This window comes from Hypanus sabinus, chromosome 29, assembly GCF_030144855.1.
Source record: "Hypanus sabinus isolate sHypSab1 chromosome 29, sHypSab1.hap1, whole genome shotgun sequence".
Classification (NCBI taxonomy): Eukaryota; Metazoa; Chordata; class Chondrichthyes; order Myliobatiformes; family Dasyatidae; genus Hypanus; species Hypanus sabinus.
The window spans coordinates 33,574,473-33,587,702 of NC_082734.1; the positions used below are offsets into that span (position 1 = coordinate 33,574,473).

The window sequence follows — 13,230 nt, forward strand, 5'->3', positions numbered from 1 at the left end:
GATGGGAACTATGCACAGTGCTCCTGGTGTGGGTCTGACCCAGGGGGACATGGAGATGGGAACTATGCACAGTGCTCCTGGTGTGGGTCACAATATGGGAAGACAGAAATATGGGAAGAGGGGGTGGGGTGGCCCTGTTGGTGAGGAATGAGATTCAGTCCTTAGCAAGAGGTGACTTGGGAACAGGGGAAGTAGAGTCTGAGTGGATTGAGCTGAGGAACAGTAAGGGTAAAAAGACCCTAATGGGTGTTGTGTACAGGCCCCCCAAACAGTAGCGTGGATATTGGGTACAAGTTGATTAGGGAGTTAACATTGGCATGTGCTAAAGGTAATGCAGTCGTTATGGGAGATTTCAACATGCAGGTGAACTGGGAGAATCAGGTAGGTGCTGGACCCCAGGATAGGGAGTTTGTGGAGTGTCTAAGAGATGTATTTTTGGAACAGCTTGTGCTTGAGCCAACCAGGAACGAGGCTATTTTGGACTTGGTGATGATAAGTGATCTTGAAGTAAAGGAGCCATTAGGAAGTAGTGATCATAACATAAGTTTTTATCTACAATTTGAGAGGGATAAGGGCAGATCAGAGGTGTCAGTGTTGCAATTAAATAAAGGAGACTACGGAGCCATGAGGGAAGAGCTGGCCAAAGTTAAATGGGCTGATGCCCTGGCAGGAAAGACAGTGGATCAGCGGTGGCAGATATTCTTGGGGATAATACAAAAGATGCAAAAGCAGTTCATTCCAATGAGAAGGAAGGATTCAAAGAGGGGGAAGGGGCCACAGTGGTTGACAAAGGAAGTCAGAGATTGTATAGCATTAAAGAAAAAGAAGTATGACAGGGCTAAGATGAGTGGGAATACAGATGATTGGGAAAGTTTTGGGAACAGCAGATCTTAACTAAAAAAGCAATATGGAGAGAAAAAATCAGGTATGAGCTCAGTCTAGCCAGGAATATAAAAGGGGATAGCAAAAGCTATGTGAAGAGAAAGAAGATAGTTAACAACAATGTTGGCCCCTTGAAGAATGAATTGGGAGAAATTGTTATGGGAAACAGGGAAATGGCAACAGAATTTAATGCGTACTTTAGATCTGTCTTCACCAGGAAGACACAAGCAATCTCCCATATGTATGGATGGGACAGGATCATAAGATATCAGAGGAATTGAGACAGATTGACATTAGGAAAGAAACTGTGATGAGTAGACTGGTAGGGCTGAAGGCTAATAAATCCCCGGGTCCAGATGGTCTGCATCCGAGGGTTCTAAAAGAGGTGGCTCAGGAAATTGCGGTAATCATTTTCCAATGTTCCTTAGATTCAGGATCAGTTCCTGAAGATTGGAGAGTGGCTAATGTTATCCCACTTTTCAAGAAGGGAGGGAAGGAGAAAACGGAGAACGTCAGTCGTGGGGAAGATGCTTGAGTCCATTATTAAGGACGAAATAGTGGCACATCTTGATGGCAGAAATAGGATTAGGCCGAGCCAGCATGGATTTACCAAGGGCAAATCATGCTTGACTAATCTGTTGGAATTTCTTGAGGGTGTAACAAGGATGTTAGACGAGGGTAAGGCAGTGGATGTTGTGTACCTAGATTTTCAGAAGGCATTCGATAAGGTGCCACATAGGAGATTGGTGAGTAAAATCAGAGCTCATGGCATTGGGGGCAGGGTTTCAACAGGGATAGAAAACTGGTTGGCAGATAGAAAGCAAAGGGTAGCAGTGAATGGGTGTTTCTCGGACTGGCTGGAGGTGATGAGTGGGGTACTACAGGGCTCTGTATTGGGACCACAGCTCTTTACGATTTACGTCAACGATTTAGATGAGGGCATTGATAACTATATCAGCAAGTTTGCTGACGATACTAAACTGGGTGGCAGTGTGACATGTGAAGAGGACTTTAGGAGAATACAGGGAGACTTGGATAGGCTGGGTGAGTGGGCAGATACTTGGCAGATGTCATTCAATGTGAATAAATGTGAAGTTATCCACTTTGGAAGCAGGAACAAGAGGGCAGAGTATTGTCTGAACGGTGTAGAGTTAGGTAAGGGAGAAATGCAACGAGACCTCAGAGTCCTAGTTCACCAGTCAATGAAGGTGAATGAGCAAGTGCAACAGGCAGTGAAGAGGGCAAATGGAATGTTGGCCTTTGTTACAAGGAGAATTGAGTACAAGAGCAAGGATGTCCTTTTGCATTTGTACAGGGCCCTGGTGAGACCACACCTGGAATATTGTGTACAGTTTTGGTCTCCAGGTTTAAGGAAGGACATTCTGGCAATTGAAGTGCAGCGTAGATTCACTAGGTTGATTCCTGGGATGGCAGGGCTGTCTTACGCAGAGAGATTGGAGAGATTGGGCTTGTACACGCTGGAATTGAGGAGATTGAGAGGGGATCTGATTGAAACGTTTAAGATAATTAAAGGATTTGATAGGATTGAGGCAGGAAATATGTTCCAGATGTTGGGAGAGTCCAGTACCAGAGGGCATGGATTGAGAATAAGAGGTCAGTTATTTAAAACAGAGTTGAGGAAGAGCTTCTTCTCCCAGAGAGTTGTGGAGGTGTGGAATGCACTGCCTCAGAAGACAGCGGAGGCCAATTCTCTGGATGCTTTCAAGGAGGAGCTAGATAGATATCTGATGGATAGGGGAATCAAGGGATATGGGGACAAGGCAGGGACTGGGTATTGATAGTGAATGATCAGCCATGATCTCAGAATGGCGGTGCAGACTTGAGGGGCCGAATGGTCTACTTCTGCACCTATTGTCTATTGTCTATTGAGACAAGAAGGATACATGGTGCTCCCAGTGTAGTTCTGACCTAGGGGGATATGGAGATGGGAATTGTTCACGGTGATACCAAGACAGCAACTATGTACGGCCCTCTGGGGAGGGGTCCAGGGGTTTATTAATACTGGAACCGTACATGATTGTTTTGCAGGATGGGGCTGTGTTGGGAAGTGTGGGTTCGTATGGATGGAGTGGAGGTATACTACTCTACAATGGACAGAATGAGACTTTCCTGAACGAATCCAGCGGTGACTTCCAGAGTAGTTACTTAGGTGAGTCCCTCTGCACGTTCTCATCACAGACACCAAGGGTCAGGCATAGGGTGAAACTCCCTCCACACCGTCCCATCACACACTCCCGGGGTCAGACACAGGGTGAAACTCCCTCCACACCGTCCCATCACACACTCCCGGGGTCAGACACAGAGTGAATCTCCCTCCACACCATCCCATCACACACTCCCAGGGTCAGACACAGAGTGAATCTCCCTCCACACCGTCCCATCACACACTCCCGGGGTCAGACACAGAGTGAATCTCCCTCCACACCATCCCATCACACACCACCCAGGGTCAGACACAGAGTGAATCTCCCTCCACACTGTCCCATCACACACTCCCGGGGTCAGACACAGAGTGAATCTCCCTCCTCACCGTCCCATCACACACTCCCGGGGTCAGACACAGAGTGAATCTCCCTCCACACCATCCCATCACACACTCCCGGGGTCAGACACAAAGTGAATCTCCCTCCACACCGTCCAATCACACACCACCCGGGGTCAGACACAGAGTGAATCTCCCTCCTCACTGTCCCATCACACACTCCCGGGGTCAGACACAGAGTGAATCTCCCTCCTCACTGTCCCATCACACACTCCCAGGGTCAGACACAGAGTGAATCTCCCGCCACACTGTCCTGTCTCTCACTACGTTGATTTTACAGGTTACTCTGTACAACTCGCCACTCGTGCAGCAAAGACATATTACATCGCAGGTGCTCCGAGATATCAACACAGAGGGGAGGTGGTGATATTCCGGAATGAATCTGCCCTGTGGCAAGTCAGCCAGCACATCCCGGGGGAACAGGTAGGAATGAGGAGGGCTGCACCGTGGGAAATATGGTGGGACCATTTATTGTCATGTGGTATTGCCCTTTCACCGCCTCGTGGGGGAGGGGTGGGCTCCTGTGGCACCGCCTCGAGGGGGAGGGGTGGGCTCCTGTGGCACCGCCTCATGGGGGAGGGGTGGGCTCCTGTGGTGCCGCCTCGTGGGGGAGGGGTGGGCTCCTGTGGCGCCGCCTCATGGGGGAGGGGTGGGCTCCTGTGGCACCGCCTCGTGGGGGAGGGGTGGGCTCCTGTGGCACCGCCTCATGGGGGAGGGGTGGGCTCCTGTGGCGCCGCCTCATGGGGGAGGGGTGGGCTCCTGTGGCACCGCCTCATGGGGGAGGGGTGGGCTACTGTGGCGCCGCCTCATGGGAAGGAGTGGGCTCCTGTAGCACTGCCTCGTGGGGGAGGGGTGGGCTCCTGTGGCACCGGTGTGTGGGGGAGGGGTGGGCTCCTGTGGCGCCGCCTCGTGGGGGAGGGGTGGGCTCCTGTGGCACCGGTGTGTGGGGGAGGGGTGGGCTCCTGTGGCGCCGCCTCGTGGGGGAGGGGTGGGCTCCTGTGGCACCGGTGTGTGGGGGAGGGGTGGGCTCCTGTGTCACCGGTGTGTGGGGGAGGGGTGGGTTCCTGTGGCACCGGTGTGCAGGGGAGTGGTGGGCTCCTGTGGCACCACAGTGTGGGGGAGGGTTGGGCTCCTGTGGCACCGCCTCGTGGGGGAGGGGTGGGCTCCCGTGGCGCCAGCTCGTGGGGAAGACCCGACTGTGATAAAGGGGTGGGTGGGGTGGTGGTGTGATATGTTTTCCTGAGGGAGGGGTGATGCCATGGGGAGGGGGGAAGTGGTACGGGGGCATGTGGTGACCTGTGTTCTTCAGAGCCAGAGAGGTGACAGGTTGGGGAATTCATGGAGTTCCCAGTTACCATCCTAATTCACCTGGCAACTGATGCTTTGCAGATTGGATCGTACTTTGGGGCGGAGTTGTGTGTTATGGATCTTGAGAGAGACGGAGAGAGTGACCTTTTGCTCATCGGTGTCCCGATGTTCCATGAGAGAGATCAAGGTGGCAAGGTTGAAGTCTGTTCCATGTCCCCAGAGGTACAGGACTACCACCATCTGTACCCCATTCACTCCTCCGTCCACACTCCCAACGGGATCCCATCCCTACCCGTTCACTCCACCATCCACACTCCCAACGGGATCCCATCCCTACCCATTCACTCCACCGTCCACATTACCAACGGGATCCCATCCCTACCCATTCACTCCACCGTCCACATTACCAACGGGGTCCCATCCCTACCCGTTCACTCCACCATCCACACTCCCAATGGGATCTCACCCCTACCCATTCACTCCACCGTCCACACTCCCAATGTGATCTCATCCCTACCCATTCACTCCCACAATCCACACTTACAATGGGATCTCATCCCTACCCATTCACTCCACTGTCCACACTCCCAACGGGATCTCATCCCTACCCATTCACTGCACCAGCCACACTCCCAACATGATCTCATCCCTACTCATTCACTCCCACCATCCACACTCCCAACGGGACCTCACCCCTACCCATTCACTGCCACCTTCCACACTTACAATGGGACCCCATCCCCACCCATTAACTCCCAATGTCCACACCCCCAGTGAGATCAACCCCTACCCATCCATCCCTACCCATTCACTCCACTGTCCACATTCCCAATTGGACCCTAACCCTACCCATTCACTCCACCATCCACACTCCCAATGGGATCTCATCCCTACCCATTCACTCCACCGTCTACACTCCCAACGTGATCTCATCCCTACCCATTCACTCCCACCATCCACACTCCCAATGGGATCCCAATCCTACCCATTCACTCCACTATCCACACTCCCAATGGGACCTCACCCCTACTCATTCACTCCACCATCCACACTCCCAACGGGATCCCATCCCTACCCATTCACTCCACCGTCCACACTCCCTACGGGATCTCATCCCTACCCATTCACTCCACTGTCCACACTCCCAATGGGATCCCATCCCTACCCGTTCACTCCCACCATCTACACTTACAATGGGACCCCATCCCCACCCATTAACTCCCAATGTCCACACCCCCAATGAGATCAATCCCTTCCCGTTCACTTCCACCATCCACATTCCCAACGGGACCCTCTCCTTATGCATTTATTCCACCGTCCACACTCCCAACGGGACCAACCCCTACCCATTCACTCCACCCTCCACACACCCAACAGGATCTCATCCCTACCCATTCACTCCTCCGTCCACACTCCCAATGGGATCAATCCCTTCCCGTTCACTTCCACCGTCCACACGCCCAATATGACCCCATCCCTACCTATTCATTCCCACCCTCCACACTCACAACGGAACCCCAAATGAAACGCACCTCTACCCATTCAATCTTCCTGTCTAGACTTCCAATGGGATCTGACCCCTGTCTATTCACTGCCAATGAATCCCACGATCCACTCTCCCTACGGGACTCCACCACTTCCCTTTCACTCCCACCATCCACGCTCCCAATGGGACCCCACCACGTCCCCTTCACTCCCAATGGAAACCCACCCCTTCCTATTCAATCCCACCATACACACTCCCAATTGGATCTGACCTTGCCTATTCATTCCCACTGTTCACACTCCCAATGGGACCTGACCATTCATTCCCACCATCCACACTCCCAATGGACCGACCTCTGCCCATTCAATCCTCCTGTCTAGACTCCCAGTGAGATCTGACCCCAGTCTAGACTCCCAGTGAGATCTGACCCCTGTCTATTCATTGCCAATGAATCTTGTCTCTCCCACCCACTCAGGGAATCTTCTCCTGCTCCTCCAGCCTGTGGGGAGCAAGGGGCGGGAGCCTGGGGCGGTTCGGCTCAGCTCTTGCCCCCCTGCAAGACCTGAATGGAGATGGATTGTCTGATCTAGCGGTGGGGGCTCCCCTGGAAGATGACATGGGAGGTTGTGTCTACATCTTCCAAGGAATGAAATCCGGAATCCGATCAGAGTACAGCCAGGTGGGAGGTGTTCACAGAGATGGGGAATGGTTGGGGAGTGTTGTGACCACAGGGAGGGTGATGGAGACAGGGTGTGGTAAGGGTGGGAGTGGGTGAGAGTGATGGGGAAGTTCACAAGGATGGAGGAGGTGACTGAGATGGGGAGGAGTGTAGGGGAAAGTAGTTGGGTGAGAGAGGAAGGAAGGGCATGAAGGGGTGCATTTCATGGAGACGGAGTGGCAAAGGGAAGTTGAGAATGTGATGGAGATGGGGAGAGCTGAAGGGGTGGAAAGGGACCATGGAGACCGGGAGCGGGTCACAAAGGTGTGGAGGAGCGTTGGGGAAGGTGGTGATGGAGACTGAGAGGGGTGAAGGGGAGAAACGGGTTCACCGAGACTGGGAATGGGTCACAGAGGTGTGGAGGAACGTAAGGAGGGGAGGCGGTGATGGGAACAGGGAGGGTGTTTGTAATGACTGATTCTCCTTGTCTCTCTGGCAGAGGTTGTTGGGATCGAAGGTCTCTCCGACACTGAAATACTTTGGAACATCAGTCAGTGGGCGCATGGATGTCACAGATGACGGCCTGACAGATCTCGTTGTCGGGAGTGAGGGAGCCGTTGCTGTGTTCCGGTAGGGGTCGCACTCCATTACATTTCCAAACAATTCACTGTAATTCCCAGGAACACACCAGATCTGGAGTTACACAGCAAGGACCCTTCGGCCCATCTGGTTCATGCTGACTGAGATTCCTGAGTTTGGCCCGTATTCCTGTCTAAATCTTTCCTATCCGTGTACCTGTTCAAGTTTTCGTTAAAACGTTAATGGCCCTGCCTCAACCATTTCCCCTGGCAGGAAACAGACCACCCTGTCAGTGGACACCTTGCCCCTCAAGTTCCTCTTAAGTCTCTCCCATCTCATGACTCAGAAAACTTGAGGACAGAAAAAGGCCCTTCAGTCCATCTAGTCTGTGCCAAACCATAAATCTGCCTAGTCCCGTTGACCTGCACCAGGACCAGAGCCCTCCATACCCCTGCCATCCATGTACCTGTCCAAATTACTTCCAGATGTTGAAAATGAACCCACATCCAGCGCTTACACTGGCAGCTCGTTCCACACTCTCACCACCCTCCGAGTGAAGAAGCTCCCCTCACGTTCCCCTTAATATTTTTTAATCTTTCTCCCTTAACCCATGACCTCTAGTTCTTTGTCTCACCCAATATTGGTTAAAAAAGTGCTTGCATTTACCCTATTTAAACCCAGATAATTTTGTACACCTCTGTCAAATCTCCTCTCAATCTTCTACGCTTCAGGGAATAAAGTCCTGACCTATTCAACCTGCCCCTATAACTTCAGGCACCAAGTCCTGGCAACATCTTTGTAAATTTTCTCTGCACTATTTTAACCTTCCTTGCATCTTTCTTGTAGGTAGGTAACCAGAACTGTACTCACTATTCCAAATTAGGCCTCACCAACGTCTTAAGGCCAATTTATACTTTTGCTTCGAATCTGTGCCTTAGGTACGGCGTAGCCGCGTACCCTACGCTGTAGCCTGACGCACACCTCCCCAAACATGTAACGACACGTTGCGGCGACACAGACAGCAACAACTAAGATTGGTCTGCTTGGTAGCATCGCACTTCCCGTTGCTTGAATCTACCTGTCAACATCCGAAAATATTTGAAATGCATTTCCTCGTCCATGTCTCTCAGTGGCCAGACAAGCACAGAAATTCTCCCTCCTTCTGCCTCAATCTGTTCAAAGGTCGTACACACCATCTCCTCCAACGTCTTCGCTCTTTTTTGCATTGCAGTAATTTCAGTAAAAGTAACCCTTGTTCAACATTTATCAGCTCCAACTCCAACATGATGTGCTCAGTCGCCATTGTTTGAAGTACACAAGGAAACTCAACACAGTGGCACAGAAACCCCACCGCCAACTAGTGTTTTGGCGGTGAATTGCAGAGCGACGCAGACACACCCAACGCACAGGTATAAATGCTCACAACACCATAGGCTATGGCGTAGAGCTTACACAGAAGTATAAATCAGCCTTTATACAGCTTCAACATAACATCCCATCTCCTGTACTCAATACTTTGATTTATGAAAGCCAATGAGCCAAAAGCTTTCTTTACGACCCTGTCTACTGTACCTGTAATGCCACTTTTAAAGAATTATGGACTTGTGGTCCCAGATCCCCCTGTTCCACCGCACTCCTCGGTGCCCTACCACTCACCGTGTTAGACTTACCCTGTTGGTCCTCCCAAAGTGCAACACCTCACATGTGTCTGCATTAAATTCATGGAGAGATAGAAAGCCTACAGCACAATGCAGGCCCTTCGGCCCACAATGCTGTACCGAGCATGTACTTTAGATCTGCCATTTTTCAGCCGATTTCACCAGCTGATCCCTCTGAAAGCTTTGATAACCTTCCACACCGTCCACTGCACCACTAACCTTGGCGTCATCTGCAAACTTGCTGATCCAGTTAATCACATTATCATCCAGATCACTGATATAGATGACAAACAACTACAGACCCAGCACCGATCCCTACAGCACTTCTCTAGTCAGAGAGGCAACCCTCTACTTATACTCTCTGGCTTCTCCCACAAAGCCGATGCCTAATCCAATGTACTACTTCATCGTGAACACTCAGTAAATGAACCTTCTTGACCAACCTCCCGTGCCAGATCTTCCAGTTTTGTCCATTGCAATCCTTTTGCTTTGCACATATCTGTAGAGGCCCTTAGAATTCTCCTTCACCTTGTCTACTAGAGCAAGGTCGTGTCTTCTTTAAGCCCACCTGATTTCCTTCCCAAGTGTTCTCTTGCATTTCTTGTACACCTTAAGTAGCTCATTTGTTCCTGCCTGCCTATTCCCGCTCTGCAATTTCTTCTTTTTCTGACTGGGGCCTCAAAATCTCTGAAAACTAGGGTTCCCTACACCTGTTATCTTTACCTTTTACTCTGACAGGCACATACAAGCTTTGTACTCTCAAAGTTTCACTTTTGAAGGCCTCCCACTTACCAAATACACCTTTGCCAGAAAACAGCCTGTCCCAATCCACACTTGCCAGGTCCTTTCTGATACCATCAAATTGGCCTTTCTCCAATTTAGTATCTCAGCTCGAGAAGCAGACTTATCTTTTTCCATAATTACCTTGAAGCTAATGGCATTATGATCACAGGATGCAGTGTTTCCCTGCACAAACTTCTGTCACCTGTCCTGTCTCATTTCCTAATAGGAGATCCAGTATTGCACTCTCTCTACTTGGGACTTCAATGTACTGATTAAGGAAATGTTCCTTCCTCATCCAGCCCTGTTACAGTATGGGAGACCCTGTCAATATGTGGAAAGTTTAAAATCGCCTACCATCACAATCTTATGTTTATTGTAAAAGTCTACGATCTCAAACCTGCTCCTCTGAATTCTGGGTGGTCTGTAATATATTCCCAGTAACTTGGTCATACCTTTCTTATTCCTTAATTCCATAAAGCTTCCCCAGATGATTTCTCTAGTCTGTCCTGACTGAGCACTGCTGTGACATTTTCCCGATTAGTAATGCCAACCCTCCCCCTTCAATTCCTCCCACTCTATCGCATCGAAAACCATGGAGCAATGGAACATTGAGCTGCCAGTCCTGCCCTTCCTGCAACCAAGTCCCACTAACGGCCACAATGTCATAATTCCACGTGCTGATCCTTCCCTGAGCTCATCTGGCTCTCCTGCGATACTCCTTACACTGAAACAGACCCAGCTCAGAGCGTTAATCCCAGCACGCTCAACCTGATTCCTGACCTTGTCATAAACAGACCCAGCTCAGAGCGTTAATCCCAGCACGCTCAACCTGATTCCTGACCTTGTCATAAACAGACCCAGCTCAGAGCGTTAATCCCAGCACGCTCAACCTGATTCCTGACCTTGTCTGCAGGCTTGCAACATCTGTCTCCACAACCACTCCTTTATCTGTTCTGACCCCCTGGTTCCCACTCCCCTGCAGATCTAGTTCAGGGGGGTGGGAACCAGAGCTCCAGAACAGACGGTGGAGAGGTTCTCTCCTTAAACCTGTGTCCTCTGGTTCTTGATTTCCCCAATCTCAGGGAAAAGACTGTGCTCATTCTCTCTATCTCAGCTCTTCATGGATTTATACATCCCTATAAGGTCACCCCTCGGTCTCCTTGCTTCAAGGAATAAAGTCCCAATCTCTCTTCATAACTCAGTCCCTCAAGTGTAGGCAGCATCCTTGTAAACCAATCATTCTAGTTTAATAGCATCTTTCCCATAGCAGGCCGATCAAAACCAAACATAGTTCTCCAAGTGCGCCATACCTACGTCTTGTACAACTGCAACCTAACATCCCGACTCCTGTACTGAGCGCCCCGACTGATGAAGGCCAGCGTGCGACACACACACAATGTCCACAGGAGCTTTACTGGAAGCTCATTCACAGATTTCTCTTTTTGTTTCCTCCCCACACCCCCTTCTTTCTCTGCTCTCTTACCCCACCTGCAACTCCCACACCCCTACCCCTCGCTTCACTTCCACCCCTCCCTCCACCTCCACCCCCACCCTTGGTCCCCACACCCTGTTGACCCCCATCCTCTCCATCATCTCCACTCTTGTTGACACATAACCCCCCCCTTTCCCACACCCCCTTCTCTCCCACCCTGCTCCTCCCTCCTCACCATCCCCTCCCTCTCCCCATCCCCTCCCTCTCCCCATCCCCTCCCTCTCCCCATCCCCTCCCTCTCCCCATCCCCTCCCTCTCCCCATCCCCTCCCTCTCCCCATCCCCTCCCCCCTCTCCCCATCCCCCCCCTCCCCATCCCCTCCCCTCCCTCCCCATCCCCTCCCTCTCTCTCCCCCTCCCCTCCCTCTCTCCCCTCCCTCTCTCCCCTCCCTCTCTCCCCTCCCTCTCTCCCCTCCCTCTCTCCCCTCCCTCTCTCCCCTCCCTCTCTCCCCTCCCTCTCTCTCTCTCCCTCACTCTCTCACTACTCCTGCCAGCTCCCGCCCAGTATTGGACGTGGTTCCTTGGTTCACTTCCAGCCCCCAGCGAATCCCCTCATCTCTCTACGCCTGCTCGATGCACTACTTCAGCTCAGGACCAACAATTAACAGCAGCCTCTGCTTCAACCTGACCAGAGTCACCGCTGGCAGTGTGGGTGAGTACTGGGATCAAACTCTCGATCTGCGGGGTTGTCCTGTCACGCTCCCCAGCTGTAGATGGGGAAGAAGTAGATAGATGTTTTATTGATCCCAGTCACAGCAGCATCACGAGTGCACAGATAAAAATATTAAAACAGAAGTAGAAAGAATAAAAAGGAAGTCTCCACAGACAGTCTGACGGTGGGGGGGGGGTCATCACTTCCCCGGCTATAGGTTGACTCATTATCGAGCCTAATGGCCGCGGGTAAGAATGACCTTATTTAGTGCTCTTTGGAGCAACGCAGTTGTCTTAGTCTATAATGTGCTCCTCTGTTCAGCCAAGGTGACGTGCAGACAGTGAGAAACATTGCCCAGAATTGCCGGGATTTTCCGTAGGGTCCTTTGTTCTGTCACAGCCCCCAGTGTGTCCAGTGTGACTCCTATAACAGAGCCAGCCTTTCTAATCAGTTTAACAAGCCTGTTGGCATCACCCGTGTTGATGGCATTGCCCCAGCACACCACCGCACAGAAGATTGTACTGGTGACAACAGACTGGTAGGACATGTGAAGGGGAGGCCTGCACACTCCGAAGGACCTCAGTCTCCTCAGGAGGTAGAGGTGACTCCGGCCCTTCTTGTACACAGCCTCTGAGTTCGTGCTCCACTCAAGTCTGTCATCCAGGTGGACCCCCAGGTACCTGTAGGTCCTCACCACGTCCATGTCCTCACCATCAATAGTAACGGAGCAGTGCAGGCCACCATCTCCTTTGTCTTACTGAGACTGAGCCGCGGATGATTCAGCTTGCACCATTTGACAAAGTCCTCCACCAGGGCCCTATAATTCACCCTCCTGTCCTCCCTTTGTACACCCAACTATTGCTGAGTCATCAGAGAATTTCTGCAGATGACACGATTCAGTGTTCTATCTAAAGTCCAAGGTATACAGGGTAAACAGGAAGGGAGCCAATGCAGTCCCCTGTGGGGCCCCAGTTCTTCTTATAGCCACACAGCTCTGAAGTTACACAAACTGTTGTCCATTATCCAGGATACAACGGAAGTGCCAACCTGAATTGAACAGAGCTTTCCCCCAGCAGTGAGGGCTGTGTGGGAAGGCACTTCAGAACTGAAAAGACATGATCCTCGCTGTGCTGCCCTGCTTATCCAATGGGAGTAGACTCTGTTCTGCAG

At 51.4% G+C, this 13,230-nt stretch overlaps 1 protein-coding gene across 1 annotated transcript in view; it reads left to right on the forward strand.

Annotated features, from left to right (window-relative positions):
• Positions 1 to 13,230, forward strand: part of LOC132383222 (integrin alpha-X-like) — a 67,173-nt gene that overhangs the window by 18,302 nt on the left and 35,641 nt on the right. Inside the window, exons 11-16 of the mRNA XM_059954125.1 lie at positions 2,932 to 3,052; positions 3,726 to 3,868; positions 4,835 to 4,975; positions 6,715 to 6,918; positions 7,397 to 7,527; positions 11,903 to 12,060. Of these exons, the coding sequence (XP_059810108.1) occupies positions 2,932 to 3,052; positions 3,726 to 3,868; positions 4,835 to 4,975; positions 6,715 to 6,918; positions 7,397 to 7,527; positions 11,903 to 12,060 (898 nt within the window). The remainder of the gene's footprint in view (positions 1 to 2,931; positions 3,053 to 3,725; positions 3,869 to 4,834; positions 4,976 to 6,714; positions 6,919 to 7,396; positions 7,528 to 11,902; positions 12,061 to 13,230) is intronic.